Source organism: Moschus berezovskii, chromosome X, assembly GCF_049115385.1.
Source record: "Moschus berezovskii isolate FMDL1 chromosome X, NW_MosBer_1.0, whole genome shotgun sequence".
Lineage (NCBI taxonomy): Eukaryota > Metazoa > Chordata > Mammalia > Artiodactyla > Moschidae > Moschus > Moschus berezovskii.
This window is the reverse complement of record NC_142488.1, coordinates 20,987,947-21,007,520: the sequence shown is the minus strand read 5'-3', so window position 1 is coordinate 21,007,520 and position 19,574 is coordinate 20,987,947. Positions and strand designations below refer to the sequence as shown.

General features: G+C 38.9%; 1 protein-coding gene across 5 annotated transcripts in view; it reads right to left on the bottom strand.

Annotated features, from left to right (window-relative positions):
* LOC129564191 (membrane-bound transcription factor site-2 protease) overlaps positions 1-19,251 on the bottom strand; it is a 55,357-nt gene extending 36,106 nt beyond the window's left edge. The window contains exons 1-5 of one of the 5 annotated variants that reach the window (XR_008687450.2): positions 18,999-19,241; positions 16,092-16,240; positions 13,970-14,168; positions 2,802-2,905; positions 723-850 (exon numbers count right to left, since the gene is read on the bottom strand). Coding sequence is in view for 2 of the 5 variants with exons in the window: in XM_055437904.2 (XP_055293879.2) it covers positions 723-850; positions 2,802-2,905; positions 13,970-14,168; positions 16,092-16,240; positions 18,999-19,073 (655 nt within the window). In the remaining 3 variants the exon portion in view is untranslated. Of the gene's footprint in view, positions 1-722; positions 851-1,717; positions 2,772-2,801; positions 2,906-13,969; positions 14,169-16,091; positions 16,241-18,998 lie in introns of those variants that run through there. The other 4 variants (XR_016036953.1, XM_055437904.2, XM_055437905.2 and 1 more) reach the window with 4 other exon arrangements.
* Between the last annotated feature and the right edge of the window lie 323 nt (positions 19,252-19,574).

The following is a 19,574-nucleotide window of genomic DNA, read 5'->3' as shown; positions in this document are numbered from 1 at the left end:
AAAATACTGCAATTATGATTTTTAATTTAACTGGCAAATTTTTATTAGCTTCCTGGGCACTTGAAAATAAACTGTCATGGCATAGAGTTTGACATAACTATTGACTTTTATCTGAGTAATCAGAGCTTCAACGATAAGACTTTTTCATACATAACTGCCATTTGTTGAGAGACAAACCTCCTTTATTACATTTGTGTTTTTTCCTGGTACTTTTCCCTAGTTTTGTTTTGATGATTTGTTACTTTATTCAGTAAGACTCATGATTACATTTTCATCATGGATTATACTCTTTATGATTATTTAGTGACCTCCCATGTCTACTTTGGATGAGATGGTTGGATGGCATCACAGACTCAATGCACATGGGTTTGGGTGGACTCTGGGAGTTGGTGATGGACAGGGAGGCCTGCGTGCTGCAGTTCATGGGGTCGCAAAGAGTCAGACACGACTGAGCAACTTAACTGAACATGTCTACTTCAATGCTTTAGCCATATTTTCATGGTATGTTCTGCTCATTTTACTTTCAATCTTTTAAAAATAATTCATGTTAAAAAATGGGAAAAAAACTGGAATGTAAATTATTTTACACTACTACTTCGAACTTAAAGTCTTACAATCTGAGTTTATCAACCAGAAAGTGAGATATTTTCATTTGTGATGTGAGTCCTTTCCATAAAACCACTAATAACACACAGATATATAAAGAAATTTAAATCTTTTACCTGCACAAAATATCCTGAGCTGCTGGACTGGTGATATAAGTTGCAAATGAGTGGTGAATAGATCAACAAATGCTCCAGGATAAATAATGAAGAGAAAAATCCCGAAGCCATTAAATCGAACTTGTTCCCTAAGAAATCATATAACAAAAAGGAATTTACTATTAGTATCACATTTTTCAAATTAATAATGCATGTAATCATAAAACTCCCCTGTGTAATTCAAATTCTTGTTTAAAATACAAGTCTCTCTGGACAGTCAAAGAATTATATATGATATACATGTATATCATAATTTTATAATAACATACAGATTTAGTTATCAGTGAAATTATGTTTTGTAAAACAGGGCATTCTGAAATAGACATATAACTTCAAAATTTTTAGAAACCAATATGCTGAGCAAATAAAATTAGTCACAAATACAAAGCAATAGTATTTCTATGAGAAACTAAAAAAACACATTTTTATGGTTTACTCTGAATTATTTTCAGGGAAGGAGATGGTAGAAAATAGAATTCAAGTATTAATAAATAATTTAAATATTTATATTTGTCTTAGCTATTATAAAGATGGCATTTTATCTAAATGTATTCTTGCTGAATTAATGTTAAGTACATTTTAAAATACATAATGCTTAGATTGTCTTCAAGAGAACTATTTTTTTATCAGCTCATTCTCTAAAAATGGAATTACATTTAAAAGCCTCATAAGACCACACAGCTACTCGGAAAAAAAGCATCATCTAAATATTTTGTGCTGTCACCTAGCATTAAATATCTAAGATAACTGTAATTTTCACTTTTGCTCAGGAACTTGGATTTTATAAAAAAAATTACCCATACTATTTCACAAACATATTATGAATTATTAAACTGTTAATAACAATGATTTTCTATGTAAAACCCTAAAAGCTACAGAGCTAAAGAAGAGGAAGCAAAGATGAAAGATAGAAAAAAAAAAAACTAGCCGCCCATTTAAACCACTACATGGCACACCTGTATAACAGTATATGCTCTGTCAAAATGAGGGTCAAGACTCTCTGTCAAGATGAGTCAACAGACTCTTCATAAGCAACTGGAAGGTAATAAGAAATGATTAAATCTTCTCCTTTAAAACTTTTTATGTGGTCCACACACCCAAAGGATGAAACACATTCCCATCAGTATGTGTGTTCATTATTGGGAATAAAGGGGAATTGTGACTCACTCTCTTCCCTATCACGATTTCACATATTTAGGAGACTTTAAAATGCTCAGGTATAATTACAATGATACATTTGGAGAGTCAAGACAAGAACAGCGCATGATACTTGAAGCAAGTCCCAGGTCTCATCCTCCCTTATCTTTTCCCACTTGGTTTTCTAGACAGGCTATGACATTTGTTAACAAACCCAGAGCTTTCAGTGTTCTTGCTATAGGCAGCACAGGCCATGAGTAGAAAGCAGGAAAGTATTTCAGATGATGAGCCAAATTAAGTACTAAGAAGGCAGGTGGATGGGATTTGATTGCAGTGGTTATCATTCTGATCCAATGATGAATATAAAGATTAGGTTTTGGGACTGGATGAAAATAGTGATGCACCATGAGGATATAACCATGCTGGCAAAGGACAAAGGATAGAAAGACCCAGATTATAGATGTGCACAATTAACTAAGCATATTCATCAATATATTAATGCCTACAAAAGAGAAGGTAGCTTAAAGTAATAATGGTGGATATGCACTGGGCAGTAGTCACAGAAAGAAAAAGTATCAAATGTAGCAGATTTTAGTAAGGTGTGCGTGGTAAGTTGCTTCAGTCATGCCCAACTCTTTGTGACCCCATGGACTGTAGTACGTCAGGCTCCTCTGTCCATGGAATTCTCCAGGGAAGAATACTGGAGTGGGTTGCCTTTTCCTACTCCAGAGGATCTTCCCAACCTAGGGATCAAACCCATGACTCTTATTTCTCCTGCATCGGCAGGTGGGTTCTTTATCATTAGCACCGCCTGGGAAGTCCCAGATTTTAGAAATAAGTCCTTCTAAATGAAATGGCTTTTTTTTGCATCCCATATATATATAAAGAGGGAAATATCATTACCTAATAGCTGCTATTCCATGTCCAATTTCATGTACAACACCGCTAATGAGGACTGCAGCGAAGAAATATGTCAGTTGGTTGATGGGCAAATTAATGCCAGGAACCTGTTCATAGAAACAATGACAAATACACACTTGGGCACCAAGAGACCTAGATGTTCACTCTGTACTAAAATCTAAACTTCCAAATCCAATGTTCTGTAAGCTAAAAGTAATATAAACACTGATGGTCCACTTCTCCACTTCCATCACAATAAAAATAAAAACACCATTTTTTTTTAAACTAAGCACATCAATCTAAAGAGAATAGGAAACACCAGATTAAAAAATTGAAACATTAGCTTCCCAAACTCTTTACCACGGGAAAAAATTAGGGAACCTGGCAAAGTGTCAGGAAAGTCAGAGGGACAGTGAAGGAGTCAGTAGCTGATTCATCCTTAAGGGCTGGAAGCCCAATGTGGGAATTCTTGTTACAGTTCCCAGTCCTTCTGCCAAAGTGTTATTGCAAGGTTTCAAGTACTTATGTGAGTGATACAGGGAGTCTCCACCCCCCTTTTGTCAGTTTCAGTTTACTACTATCAAGTTATAGGAGAGCTGATCATTAAGGGCAGCATAATAAAAGTGCCTTATTGGGGTAGGAGCACCATGCCCTTCATTGTTTCTATTTCATCAATTTGTCTAGTACATTGATGAGAAAAGCAATAAATATATTAAAATTGAAGTTTAATGCAAAAAGAAAGGCATATGGAACATCAGTCAGTTCAGTCGCTCAGTTGTGTCTGAGTCTTTGCAACCCCACGGGCTGCGGCATGCCAGGCTTCCCTGTCTGTCATCAACTCCCAGAGTTTACCCAAACTCATGTCCATTGAGTCGGTGATGCCATCCAACCATCTCATCCTCCATTGTCCCTGTCTCTTCCCGCCTTCAATTTTTCCCAGCATCAGGGTCTTTTCCAGTAAATCAGTTCTTCACATCAGGTGGCCAAAGTACTGGAGTTTCAGCTTCAGCATCAGTCCTTCCAATGAATATTCAGGACTGACTTCTTTTAGGATGGACTGGTTGGATTTCCTTGCAGTCCAACGGACTCTCAAGAGTCTTCTCCAACACCACAGTTCAAAAGCATCAATTCTTTGGCACTGACTGAGAAAATGATCTGAGCCACAGTCAGTTCCTGGTCTTGTTTTTGCTGACTTCTCCGTCAGCAAAAGAGTTTCTCCATCTTTAAAAACTACATTTTTATTATAAACATGATTTTGAAATCTGCCCCTTTCACTTAATAGTATTACAAACATTTTCCCATGAATATTTTCTGGTTCAATATGATTTTTAAGACCTGCACTGTATTCCATGGAGTAGACTGTTGGGCATTTCAATTGTTTTGAAAGGTTTCTGCTTCGGTCTTAGATACATATATATATAGGGGATAAACTGTTAGACAAGCATGGTTGGTTCACACTCTCGGGACAACATGAGGTGTGTCTGATGTTCTGGCTCCATTATACTATGTAAGGAACCTTGAAGAAGTTTGGATTATTCCTCCAACACTTCAATTTCTACATCATTAATATGGAAATAACCATGTTATTTACCTAAAAGGGTAATTCTGAGGATTACAAGAGATAATCCTTGTCTACCGTTTACTTCATGCCTAACAGACAGGTAATAAAAACAATTATACTTAAAAAATTTTGACACAGATCAAACTGTTCTCCAAAAGCAGACCCTTCTATAACTTTGGGCAAACTCATTTTATTCAAATCTGCAAATTCAGAGGAATAAAAAGCATCCCATTGCTTGATTTCTATTTCTTTGATGATTATTAAGCTGAACACCCATTCCCCTATTTTTGAACACTGGGAGATCTTTTGTGAGTAGCCTACTCCTGACTTGTCCATTTTCTTTTCTCCTTATTGTGTTTTCTTATTGACTGTCAGATCACTTAAAATATCAATCATCTGTTTTCTGTGATTCATGCTACAGATGTAGTTCCAAGTTTTTTGTCTTTTTATTTTGCTTTTGGTTTTTTATACATAAAAACTTTTATGTAGCAAATATACCAATAGTCATGGTTTTGCCATTAATTTTATGCATGTCTTTCTCATTCTGTGTTCCTATAAATAGAAACCTGCTTTTTCTCATTTCAAGATCTTTTTTAATTTCACAGTTTAATTTTAATTCAATTACAGTTTCTTTTTGTGTATAACAAAGGGATTTCACTTGGAAGCCTTTATTAGTAACTGAAGAAGAGATTCAAACCATGCTGCTTGGACTGCTTTCTAAATTCATTCTTTTTAAAAAATAAATAAATAAATTCATTGATTCTAAGAGTCCTTTCTCTAGTTAAGAAACTAGCTTTCATAGTCATCATTTTTAATGTACTCATAAATTACCCTGAATGACAATCCCATAATTTAAGCAATCCTCAATTACATATTGTGGTTGTTTCCAATTCTTCATAAAGGTTAGGATAAAAAGCTTGATATATACTACTTTTTCTATAATTTGGAAGTATTTCCTTAACCTAGAGTCCCAGAGGTGGAAGTAAATTGTCAGAGTATATGTACATTTTCATGAAGCTCATTATCTGAAGTTCTCTCTACTCAGACCCTATTAAGCAACTCTTTTCAAGAATATCAGTTCAGTTCAGTTGCTCAGTCTTGAACAACTCTTTGAGACCCCATGGACTGCGGCACGTCAGGCCTCCCTGTTCATCACCAACTCCCAGAGTTTACTCAAACTCATGTCCATTGAGTCAGTGATGCCATCCAACCATCTCATCCTCTGTTGTTCCCTTCTCTTCCTGCCATCAATCCCTCCCAGCATCAGAGTCTTTTCCAATGAGTCAACTCTTCACATGAGGTGGCCAAAGTATTGGAGTTTCAGTTTTAGCATCAGTCCTTCCAATGAACACCCAGGACTGATCTCCTTTAGAATGGACTGGTTGGATCTCCTTGCAGTCCAAGGGACTCTCAAGAGTCTTCTCCAACACCACAGTTCAAAAGCATCAATTCTTCAGCACTCAGCTTTCTTTATAGTCTAACTCTCACATCCATGCATGACTATTGGAAAAACTATAGCTTTGACTAGACGGACCTTGGTTGGCAAAGTAATGTCTCTGCTTTTTAATATGCTATCTAGGTTGGTCAAAACTTTCCTTCCAAGAAGCAAGCATCTTTTAATTTCATGGCTGCAGTCACCATCAACAGTGATTTTGGAGACCAAAGAAAGAAAGTTCTCACTGTTTCCATTGTTTCCCCATCTACTTGACATGAAGTGATGGAACTAGATGCCATGATCTTAGTTTTCTGAATATTGAGGTTTTTTTTTTTTTTTAGTTTTAAGCCAGTTTTTCACTCTCCTCTTTCACCTTCATCAAGAGGCTCTTTAGTTCTTCTTTGCTTTCTGCCATAAGGGTGGTGTCATCTGCACATCTGAAGGTACTAATATTTTTCCTGGCAAACTTGATTCCAGCTTGTGCTTCATCCAACCTGGCATTTCTCATGATGCACTCTGCATATAAGTTAAATAAGCAGGATGACAATATACAGGCCTGACATACTCCTTTCCCAATCTGGAACCAGTCTGTTGTTCCATGTCCAGTTCTAACTGTTGCTTTTTGACCTGCATACAGATTTCTCAGGAGGCAGGTCAGTTGGTCTTGTAATTCCATCTCCTTAAGAATTTTCCAGTTTGTTGGGATCCACATAATAAAGACTTTGGCGTAGTCAATGAGGCAGAAGTAGATGTTTATCTGGAACTCTCTTGCTTTTTCTATTATCCAATGGATGTTTGCAATTTGACCTCTGCCTTTTCTAAATCCAGCTTGAATATCTGGAAGTTCTGGGTTCACATACTATTGAAGCCTGGCTTGGAGAATTTTGAGCATTACTTTGCTAGCATGTGAGATGAGTGAAATTGTGCAGTAGTTTGATCATTCTTTGGCATTGCTTTTCTTTGGGATTGGAATGAAAACTGACCTTTTCCAGTACTGTGGCCACTGCTGAGTATTCCAAACTTGCTGGCATATTGAGTGCAGCACTTTCACAGCATCATCTTTTAGAATGTGAAATAGCTCAGCTAGAATTCCATCACCTCCACTAGCTTTGTTTGTAGTGATGGTTCCTAAGGCCCACTTGACTCTGCATTCCAGGATGTCTGGCTCTAAGTGAGTGATCACACCATCGTGATTATCTGGGTCGTGAAGATCTCTTTTGAATAGTTCTTCTGTGTATTCTTGCCACCTCTTCTTAATATCTTCTGCTTCTGTTAGGTCCATACCATTTCTGTCCTTGATTGTGTCCATCTTTGCGTGAAAAGTTCTCTTCATATCTCTAAGTTTCTTGAAGAGATCACTAGTCTTTCCCATTCTATTGTTTTCCTCTATTTCTTTGCACTGATCACTGAGGAAGGCTTTCTTATCTATCTTTGCTATTCTTTGGAATTCTGCATTCAAATGGGTATATCTTTCCTTTTTTTCTTTGCCTTTCACTTCTCTTCTTTTCTCAGCTATTTGTAAGGCCTCCTCAGACAACCATTTTGCCTTTTTGCATTTCTTTTTCTTGGGGATGGTCTCGATCACTGCCTCCTATACAATGTCATGAACCTCCATCCATAGTTCTTCAGGCACTCTGTCTATCAGATCTAATCCCTTGAATCTGTCTGTTACTTCCACTGTATAATCGTAAGGGATTTGATTTAGTTCATACCTGAATGGTTGAGTGGTTTTCCCTACTTTCTTCAATTTAAGTCTGAGTTTGGCAATAAGGAGTTCATGATCTGAGCCACAGTCAGCTCCTGGTCTTGTTTTTCTCACTGTATAGAGCTTCTCCATCTTTGGCTGCAAAGAATATAATCAATCTGATTTCGGTATTGACCATCTGGTGATGTCCATGTGTAGAGTCTTCTCTTGTGTTGTTGGAAGGTGTTTGCTATGACCAATGCGTTCTCTTGGCAAAACTCTATTAGCCCTTGCCCTGCTTCATTGTGTACTCCAAGGCCAACATCAGTGTACCTTTTTCTACATATCTGCTCTTTTCCCATGTTGCCAGGTATCTGTCTATTCAGACCTATCCTTATCTCTGATACCTCTCTAAATTGATGTACTTAACATTCTCATACATTTCCCCTATATCATAAATTATTCACGTTATCTTACTTTATTTCAAATAAATCAGTAGGCTTGATCCAATAGGATATTGATTCCTTTTCCTTATTACGTCAATGGATTTAATAATGAAATAAGGTAAGGATTTGAGTATGTGACTATACCAACAGATGGTAGGTCTTATTTACTGGCAATGGTACTTGACTGCCCATCTGTCTCAGCCATGATCACACAGGGCATTAGATGTACCAGAATACTGATCTCTGAATAACATGGAGTGCCAGGTTTTGGGGAATTAACACTGAATGAGGCCATAGATAATTACAGAATAAACAGAAAGTTAGTCCTTTAAGCTATAAGCACTCATATCAAAGTCAGGAGATATAACAAACCTAAACAAAAACATGCCAGTTAGATACACAGAGGGCAGTGGACTTCTTAATGGCTCCAAAGCATGGCTCTCCTAACAGAGTCAATATTTTGTGAGCTCTGTGAATAAGCGGAAAAGAAAACAAAAGAAATAATTTCCTCTCTAAATAACACTTTGTCATTCAGGCAATGACTTTTTTGGACATGACACCAAAAGCACAAACAATAAAAGTAAAAATCAATAAATGAGATTACGTTAAACTTAAAAGCTCCTGCATAGTAAAAGAAACAATCAATGGCAGCCTACAGAATGTGAGAAAATTTCTGCAAACCATGTACTGGATAAGGGGTTAATAACCAAAATATATAAACAACTAACAAAACTTAATAACAAACAACCCCTTCCCCAACAATCTGATTAAAAAATGAGCAGAAGTACTAGTTCCAAAGAAGACATCAAAATGGCCAAAAGGCACATGAAAAAATGTTCAACGTTACTAATCATCAGGGACATGCCAATCAAAACCATAGTGAGATAATACCTCACACCTGTTAGAATGGCTATCATCAAGTAGAGAAGAGGGATTTCCCTGGTGTTCCCAGGGGTTCTGGGTTTGATGCCTGATCAGGGAACTAGATCCCGCAAGCAGAAACTAAGATCCTGCATGCCTCAAGTAAAAACTAGCACAGCCAAATAATTTTTTTAAAAAAGAAAGAAGAGACAACACATGTGTTGGCACGGATGTGGTGAAAAAGGAACCCTAACGCACTGTTGGTGGAAATATAAATTAGTCCAACCACTATGGAAACCAATATGGAGTTTCCTCAAAAAGTTAAAATAGATCTAACATATGATCAATCAATTCTACTTCTGGGTATACACCTAAAGGAAATGAAAATATTTTGATGAGGTATATGCATATCTATGTTTATCACTTTATCACTTTGACCACCTGATGTGAAGAACTGACTCATTTGAAAAGACCCTGATGCTGTGAAAGATTGAAGGTGGAAGGAGAAGGGGACGACAGAGGATGAGATGGTTGGATGGCATCACAGACTCAATGGACATGAGTTTGAGTAAACTCCGGAAGTTGGTGATGGACAGGGAAGCCTGGTGTGCTAAAGTCCATGGGGCCACAAAGAGTCAGACACAACCGAGTGACTGAACTGAACTGAGGTTTATCACAACAGCAGAGATTATGGAAATGACCCAAATGACCACCAACAGATGAATGGATGAAAACAATGTAGTAATATACATACACAATAGAATATTATTCATGTATGAGAAAGGAAGCTATCCTGCCATTTGCAACAACATGGATAGACCTTGACCACATGATGCTAAGTGAGATAAGTCAGAGAAAAACAAGTACTAAATGGTATCACTTACATATGGAATATAAAAAAGTCCAATCTGTTAAAAAAAAAAGAGCGTAAAATGGTGGTTACCAGAAGATAGGGGGTGCTGATAACAATGAGCATTTAAGGGTACAAAGTTGTAACGAGTAGCAAATAAGCCACAGAGATCTAATGCACAGTATAAAGACTAAAATCAATAATACTATACTATAATAATATAATCTGATAGATATTACTCCAATGGCAATATTACAATAAGTAAATGTATGAAAGTAACATGCTGTACACCTTAAATTTACAAATTGTAATATGTCAAATTTATAAAATAGAAAATTAATTTAAAAAGCTTGTTAGCTTCTTTGTGCCTGTGGATGATGCCACGTAAGCATCACTGAAGTCTCTTCCACTACAGTCAAGTTTAAGTTGGAGTCTACCAAAGAGCCCAGAAAGCCTGTGGAAGCTCTTCATCAGAGGTCTGAGCTTTGAAACAACCAATGTGAGTCTGTGGAGCCATTCTGAGCTTTGGGGTACACTCAGACTGTGTGGTAAAGAGGGATACAAACACCAAGCACTCCAGAGGCTCCACTCCATACACCACAGTGGAGGAGGTGGATTCGATTATAAATGCAAGACCACACAAGGTGGATGGAATAGTTGTGGAATCAAAGAGGGCTGTCTCAAGAGAAGATTCACAAAGACCTGGTGCCCACTTAACTGTGAAAAAGATTTTTGTTGGTGGCATTAAAGAAGATAATGAAAACAGCGCCTAACATGTTATTTTGAACAGTATGGGGGAAAAAAGTGACTGAGGCAACAGCAAAAAGAATGCCTTCTGTAACCTTTGATGACCATGACTCTATTATAGAAAAGACTGTCATTCAGAAATACCACACTGTGAATGGCCACAACTGTGAAATAAGCAAAAACCGTATCTAAGCAAGAGACGGTTAGTGCTTCATCCAGTTAAAGAGGTAGAAGTGGTTCTGGAAACTTTGGTGGTAGTCATGGAGGTGGTTTTGGTGGAAACGTCAACTTTGGTCGTGGAGGAAATGTCAGTGGTTGAGGTGGCTTCAGTGGCAGCCGTGGTGGTGGTTGATATGGTGGCTGTGAGAATGGCTATAATGGATTTGGTAATGATGGAAGCAGTTTGGAGGTGGTGGAAGTTACGGTGATTCTGGCAATTACAGCAATCAAAGTTTGGACCCACGAGAGGAGGAAACTTTGGAGGCAGAAGTTCTGGCCCCTATGGTGGTTCAGTTCAGTTCAGTCGCTCAGTCGTGTCCGACTCTTTGCGACCCCATGAATCACAGCACGCCAGGCCTCCCTGTCCATCACCAACTCCCGGAGTCACAGAAACTCATGTCCATCGAGTCGGTGATGCCATCCAGCCATATCATTCTCAGTCGTCCCCGTCTCCTCCCCCCCAATCCCTCCCAGCATCAGACTCTTTTCCAGTGAGTCAACTCATCGCATGAGGTGGCCAAAGTAATGGAGTTTCAGCTTTAGCATCAGTCCTTCCAATGAACACCCAGGATTGATCTCCTCTAGAATGGACTGGTTGGATCTCCTTGCAGTCCAAGGGACTCTCAAGAGTCTTCTCCAGCACCACAGTTCAAAAGCATCAATTCTTCGGCGATCAACTTTCTTCACAGTCCAACTCTCACATCCATACATGACCATGGGAAAAACCATAGCCTTGACTAGACGGACCTTTGTTGGCAAAGTAATGTCTCTGCTTTTTAATATGCTATCTAGGTTGGTCATAACTTTCCTTCCAAGGAGTAAGCATCTTTGAATTTCATGGCTGAAATCAGCATCTGCAGTGATTCTGGAGCCCAAAAAAATAAAGTCTGACACTGTTTCCACTGTTTCCCCATCTATTTCCCATGAATTGATGGGACCAGATGCCATGATCTTCGTTTTCTGAATGTTGAGCTTCAAGCCAAACTTTTCACTCTCCTCTTTCACTTTCATCAAGAGGCCTTTGAGTTCCTCTTCACTTTCTGCCATAAGGGTGGTGTCATCTGCATATCTGAGGTTATTGATATTTCTCCCGGCAATCTTGATTCCAGCTTGTGCTTCTTCCAGCCCAGCTTTCCTCATGATGTACTCTGCATATAAATTAAATAAGCAGGGTGACAATATACAGCCTTGACATACTCCTTTTCCTATTTGGAACCAGTCTGTTGTTCCATGTCCAGTTCTAACTATGGTGGTAGAAGCCAATAATTTGCCAAACCATGAAACCAAGGTGGCTATGGTGGTTCCGGCAGCAGCAGTAGCTATGGCAGTGGGAGGTTTTAATTACTGCCAGGAAACAAAGCTTAGCAGGTGAGGAGAACCAGAGAAGTAACCAGGAAGCTACAAGTTACAACAGATTTGTAAACTCAGTCAAGCACAATGGTGGCAGAGCCCTGCTGATTCAAAGAAGACATGTTTTAGACAATGCTCATGTATATGGGCAAAAAAAAGCAAACCTCGAGGACTATATTTGTGACTAATTGCACAACAGGCTATTTTAGTTTCTATTCTGTGGGAAGTGTAAAGCATTTCAACAAAGAGTTTTAACGTAGTTTTTTTGTATCCATGCTGTTGACTGCCAAATATAATAGTCTGATTATAATGCTGAGTAAATGTCTTTTAAAACAAACACCCCCCTCCAAAAAAAAAAAAACTCGTTAAACTAAAATAAAACTAAAAAGTCAAAGAAAAAAAAAAAACCTTTTCCTATTCTAATCCTAGCAGTCATAGGCCAGTGATCATATTTCCTCTAAGCTTGCTTCTTTCTCTACTATCCTCTTCCTTGGCAAACAATAACCAATTATGCAGCCTGAGAGTCATCCTCAACTCCTTCTTCTCCCTCCAGCCTCACATTCACTTAATCACTGAGGTCTGAGACTCCACTTCAGAAGATCCCTTGAATCCAGCCCTTCATTCTTCTTATCATTAATTTAGTTTAGATCTTTGTAACTTCTAACATGAATTATTCCGAATGCCCTCTCAAATGGTCTCCTCATCTTCAGTGAAATTCTACTCCATTCCATTTTGCATAGACTTGTTATATACAGATTAAATCAAAACTTCTTAGAATGGCCCTTCATAAACCAGACCTTGCCTCTATATCCCATCTTAGCTCCTATACCTTATACCTTCCACCATATATCTCTTACATACAGGTCAAAGTTACTTTACAGTTCCTTGAGAAATTATTGGTCTTTCTTAAAGTCAGTGGTGAGTGAGTGATGGACCCATCATTTCTAGCTGTGACCACAGGCAAGTGACTTAACAGCTCTGTGCCTCGGTTTTCTCATCTGTGAATCAGGGATAACAACAATACTTATCCCTAGATTGCTATAAGAATAAAATACTGAATCACTATGCTGTTCACCTGAAACTAACACAATTGTAAATCAACTATACTTCAATTTTAAAAAGTCACTAACAGTCTGTTTTATTAAAAATGTAACATCCATGATTCATGGAAATGGAAACTGTTAACGAAAAAAATTTTAAATAAAAGGTATTTGGTGGTAAAGTACCCTTTCAAACTCTGGAAACATGAATTGATAGGGTATAGGTCTACACATGTTCTTTAAAGTGGGAATTATAATAAGTAGGTTACAGTCAAAGAAGTACAACTCAGCATATTCTTCTTCACATCAAGAAATCACAGTGATCATTCAAAAGGTCTTTTACCTTTAATTAAAAGGATATTATTGCTTACAGTCTGAAAGCCATGAGGAATAAAGGGGAACACTTCACATAGGATTAAGATGCAATTTATTTCTACATTAAAGAGACTTTAAATCAGTATGCTTATTCCTTGACAGTAACAATTATTCAACACTTCAAGAAGACAACATGAATTACTAACTAGGTACAAAATAAGCTACAAAGATATAATTTACAACACAGGGAATACAGTTGATATTTTATAATAACTTTAAACAGATTACAACTTTTAAAAATTGTGAATCACTGTATTGCACACCTGTAATTTATATAGTATTGTATAGCAACTATATTTCAATTTACAAAAACAAATCCGCACTGGAGAAAAAACATGAATTAAACCTAAAACTGTGTAACTGTTCACAATCTTGGTGGTAGTTCATTTGTTCTATTATTACTATTCCTACTCTTCCTCCTCCTAGTACATATTGCAACAATTCTTTGCTATATTCTTTTTGTTTAAGCCACTAATTTGAGAGAGTGTAAGACTTTTGATATATTTTCACATTTATATTATGGATAGGAATTATGCTATCCAGAAGAAATATATTGTATCTATGTTTCAACAAAGCTACTTAGAGCAGTAATAAGGCACTTACCACAACTTGGAGCACCTGCTCATTGTGAAGTGAGGAAGAGGAGGAGGAAGAGGAAGAGGAGGAAGAATGGGAAGAGGAAGAGGAGGAGGAATAAGAAGAGTCAGCCATCATCTGGCCTAAAGTCTGTATCAGCGTTTTTCCCAGAAGAAAAAAAGAGCTGAACATGGCAATTACGCCAAACACCATTCCAAAATTGAACCTGTGAAGAGGAAAAAAAATTACATAAATGTACAATCCCCCACAATCCACGGACTAAAAATATGTTAACCAGCCACATTTCATAGCTTCCAAACAATGTCTAAAAATGTCAATAATGCTTGCTTCTTTTTCCTACCTGAACTTCAGATACTTGACTGAAGCACAGGTACTTGGCTCTTTAAGCAGTTCTAATTTACAATTCTCTCATAACTGAAGGGGGCTTCCCTGGTGGCTCAGTGGTAAAAATTCCACCTGTCATACAGGAGACATGGAGTCAATCCCTTGGTCAGGAAGATCCCGTAGAGAAGGGAATGGCAACCCACTCCAGTGTTCTTGTCTGGAGAATCCCCATGGACAGAGGAGCCTGATGGCCTACAGTCCATGGGGTCATGAAGAGTTGGGGACACGACTGAGCAGGCACAGCATGGCACATAACTGAAGAGGTTGAACATTGTTCCCAATAAAACGTTTGTTTCCATTCATATTTTTTCTCATTTACATAGCATTGTTTTGATCTTATTCTCACATAGTTATGAAAGCTCTTTGACATTATAGAAATCCATTCTTTTTCATATACCGATTCTACAGTTTGGATTTTATTTTAGTTGAATTTTGTCATGGGCTTAAACAGTAATGTGGTAAAACTTAAGAACAGTTTCTTCTACTGTTAATAATTACAAGTCATTCTTCTATAGTTGGGAATAATCTATTACATTTTCTAACTTTTTGATAAGTTGTGTTTTTTCAAGGAACTTGTCCATTTCATTTAAATTGTCAAATTTATATGTATAGAACTGTTCACAATAGCGTCATCTTCCAAAATGAGTCTCACTCCATGCTGTCATTGCTAAGGGCCTGGGTTCAATCTCTGCTTGGGGAACTATTAATAAGATTCCACAAGTTGTGTAGAATAGACAAAATAAATGAGTCTCAGAATCTATAGTTATATTTCTTCCTCCAATTCTGATTTTTAGTTGTTTTCTTTTTTTGTTGATCAGTCATGGTACGGGTTTATCAATTTTACTAATCTTTTCAAAGAAAGAGCTTTCGGCTTTGTTGATTTTCTCTACTGTATACTTCCTATTTCACTGATTTCTGCTCTTTATTATTTCTGTTTTGTCTCCTTTGATTTGCCGTTGCATTTTCTGCTTTTTGACAATCTCATTATTGATATTTAGCTCTTCTCTAGCTGGAGCTAAATTTTTAACAAAAAGGAATTTAGACAAAGGCCCTCTACTCTCATACTAAAAATTCTTCGGCTACAGAAACTGTCAGTCTCCAGGGTGTCCCGGAGAGCATTATAAGTCCCCTAACCATAAACACTATAAACTATGATATTTATAATATTTTAAATTAAAGGGATAGGCCTAGCATAGCCAGGGAGTCCAGGACCCTGTTGCTGCAGTATGGCTGGCGTTGGTTTGTGCCCATGCCTTACAGGAGGATAAATATTTTAAACACCCTTCCTCTGGATTGGTATCACAGACGAAGTATGGAGGAAAGCCTGCAGACTTTTGGGAGCCCTATTACTCCCACAACCCTTGTTTCTATGTGTGATGATGGAGGAGAGAATTCTCTAAGATTGTTTTCCTGGTGGAAAATGCTCCATATGCGTTTTGTCTTTCCACTGATGTATAACTTCCATGGTAAAATGTGTAAGTCTGAAGCGTACAGCTCACTGAATTTTTATGTATGTACGTACACCCATGTGTCCACCACCCAGATCAAGACAGAGAATCTTGACTGTGAATGTATGCAAAGCACAATGATGCAATCCCACACATTTATATAAAGCCAGAAAGTTTTTACATGGTCAACATTTTAAAACTCAGTAAACTGAAAACGATGGAAACAGTTCATTTAACATGTATTTCTCAGGATCACAATTACTAATCTAAACCAAAAAACAGAAAATTAAGAATACCACTGGTAAAGCATCCTTGCTTTCCGCCGTCCCCAACTGTAAAAGGCACGGTTGAAAACAGCAGTCTGCCATCTTATGTGAAAAGGGGAGATGCTCAATCCGTTGTTTTCCAGCCAGTCTTCATAAGAATGCTTAAAATATACAGATGACTGAGAGAGAAAGAAAAGTTCCACATCACTCAATTTGAAAAACAATTTATAACGTTTAAGAAAATTTTAAAAAAGAAGTGTTTTCTACAGGAAAGCAAAATAGTGACTAATCAAATGTTCATAACTTTTAAAGCTTTACATTTATCTATGTTTTCAGTATATTAAAGTATAAGTCTTGGACTAGCTGGTCTGCTGAGGTCAGGGTCTGGCAAACTACGGCTCACGGGCAAAAAAAGTTTGCTTAGAACAGCATTGTCCAAAAGAAATACAATGTGAGCTACAAGTGCAAGTCACATGTGCAATTTTAAATTTTCCAGTAGCCAAGAAAATTTAAAAGGCAAATGGAAACAGATTAATTTAAAAGTGTTTATAACTAAAACTAACCAAGATATTATCATTCAAAATATAATCAATATAATTATTGAAGTATTTCATATTCTATTTTTTTATTTACTTATGAACTAAGCCTTTGAAATTCAGTGTCAACTTTACACTTAAGAGCACATCTCAGTCTGGACTAGCCCCATTTCAAACGCTGGATGGCCACATGGAATTAGTGGCTACCACACAGGACAGCCCAGGTCTAAAAGTCTTGTTACACAGCACGAGGTCTTGTCTTATAATTAAAAAAGACCCCCAGCTGATCCAACAGAGGGGACAGGTTATTTGGAATCAGTGCTTTCTATACTCTTTTGAGCAACAACCCGAAGAACTTAGCCTGGATTTGACCATGTAAAAATACAAAATTTATCTAAAGTCATCTTAATCTCAGTAACTCCTTAACATTCTTTGGGGTTGGGGAGACAGCTGTTTATATGCAGCTCAACAGTTTCATCATTAGGAAAGTCTGAAGTCCTTGAGTAATGTAGGATTTGGGACAATATAAGGCTGTTTTAGGTTCAGGCTCCTAAAACCCAAGATTTCTCCATTCCACAGGCAGATACTTTGAATGAGAATTAGGTCTTCTGCTCAAGCAACAGTGCTCTCTTAGGGAGTTTAGGGCTGTTACTGAACTTAAAGTGACATCCTGATCATCTCATACACTGGACTAGACTATGAAGGTTTGAAAAAATTATTTTTATTTTGGATTTCTGTCACATATACAACATGATATCATGTGGGCTTGTTTTTCCCAAACAACAAAATCACTGTGTAAATAACCACTGGCATGTACTGCTTATGACATGCTAAGCACTATGCCAAGTGTGTGCAGAGGAAGCACATGGGGATCTTATGAGGATGCAGATTCTGATTCTGTGGGTCAGGAATGAGGCCTGAGGGTCTACATTTCTGTCAAATTCCCAGATGATGCAAGTGCTGCCAGTCCTTGAATCTCACTTGAGTGGCAATGGGCTTTATGTGGATGAATAACATAATCCTCTCTAAAATATCAGGAGGTCTTTACAACTATTACACCTATTTTAAAGATGAAGAAATGGAGGAACAGAGAGAATTTTTGCCCAAGGTCACAATGGTTAGGAAGGGGCAAAGTCCAGCCCCGTGCTCTGATTCTACTGTATTACCTTTTCACTTTGCAAGTTTTCTTTCCCTGGTGGCTCAGATGGTAAAGAATCTACCTGCAATGCGGGAGACTCAGGTTTGATCCCTGGGTGGGGACGATCCCCTAAGGGAATGGCTACTCACTCCAGTATTCTTGCCTGGGGAATTTCATGGACAGAGGAGCCTGGCGGGCTACAGAAGTCAGACATAACTAAGTGGCTAACACACTAGGCAAGTTTAAATGCAACAAAGTTACATTAAGTATCATTTCATTCTAACATTAAACTTAAAACACACACACTAAACTACAGTATTCTATTTAAAACGGTATTCATAACATGAAGGTTTGAACTAGTCATAATTGGAACTTTCATCAAATATTAGAGAAGTTACATGATTTTATTCCTCACATACCCCCACCCCCAATATGCAACTTCAAAAGGTTGCTTGAAGCCTGTGGTCAGCCAATTGTTAATATTCGCTACCCAAGTAACTTAAGAATGGGCTGCGTACGAACGGTCTGTGGTGGTGGAGGGGGACGGGTATTAAGCGGCGGGGGCTGGCTGCCCGGGGGGCCGGGGGGGAGGGGCGGGCGGGTGAGCGTGAAGCAACGGCGTCTAAGATACAAAGTAGAATTCGAGTAGTTAGAATTTAGTTATCTAAATCCTCGCTATTTTTAAGTGCGGTCAGTTAACTAGCGGCCTTGGCAGCAGTTAGGAACTGGTTAGAAATGCAGAATCTTAGGCCCCCGGCCTAGATCTGCTGAATCAGAATGTGCTTTTTAACCGGAACTGCAGACGATCGTACGCACTTTAAAGTCTGATAACCACTGATGTAAATCACACCTTGATTTAGATTCATCCCAATACCAGACTCTGGAGAGTCGCAACCTTAAAGACAAAGAGGGCAAACAATGCCTTTCTCAGGCAGGCATTTTATTTTACTCCCAGGTGCAGTGTCGTGGGGTTTGGCGAGCCCTCCCGAGCCCACTACCGGAGCCTCCCGGGCAGGACCCGAAGGCTTCGGGGCCTACGGAGCCCCGCAGTGTGACTGCGGCTGCTGGGCAGGTCGCCACTCCCTTCCCGCAGCCAGCCGTGCTTTATTTATTGCACCGGACCGCGCGCCACGCGGAAGGCCGCAAGTGGACACCGGCCGCATGGCTTCCATTCCGGGAGGCACAGGGCAGGGGGAAAGACCTCGGGCCCCGCGCCCTGACCCTGGGCACCACGGGCTTGGGCCCTGGGCCCGAGGCCCTCACCTTCAACACCAAGTCGGTCAGGTAGACGGCAGTCCAGCCGCCCACCACCACTACCACCAGCGACACCGGAATCATGGCAGCGGCGGGGGCAGCGCAGGGAAGGCGAGCGCCGGCGTCCTCCCTGCGAGCTGCAACCAGCTGACCGCGCGGCGCCTACAGCCCCAGCATCTGAGCAGGAACCAAGCTGCCAGGGGTTCCTTTCTCGTAGTGGCCTCGTTTCCTTCCGGATCCTTCTGGTGGGACACTCGGCCCGCAATGCTCGCACCGGAAAAGTGCGCGGAGGCTTATTTTCGCGGACACTTGGGCGCCGCAGTCTAGGCATCAGCTAGCTAACGGCTTCGAGCCCTCTAGCGATTTCTTAGTCTTTGGCCCTCCCTGCTGTCTGGTCTCCATTCTCTCTGGTTCTGGTCTGGGGTGTGTAGTTAGTTTTAATCTAGTGAGAGTTTGGTGTCATCCGAAATAATATCGTCTCCGCCACTTAGACTGTCTTAGGTATCCAGATTTAAATGAATTATGTTCAATCGTTTTTTTTTATTGAAACGTTATTTACGCATAGCGAGAACACAATACAGATTT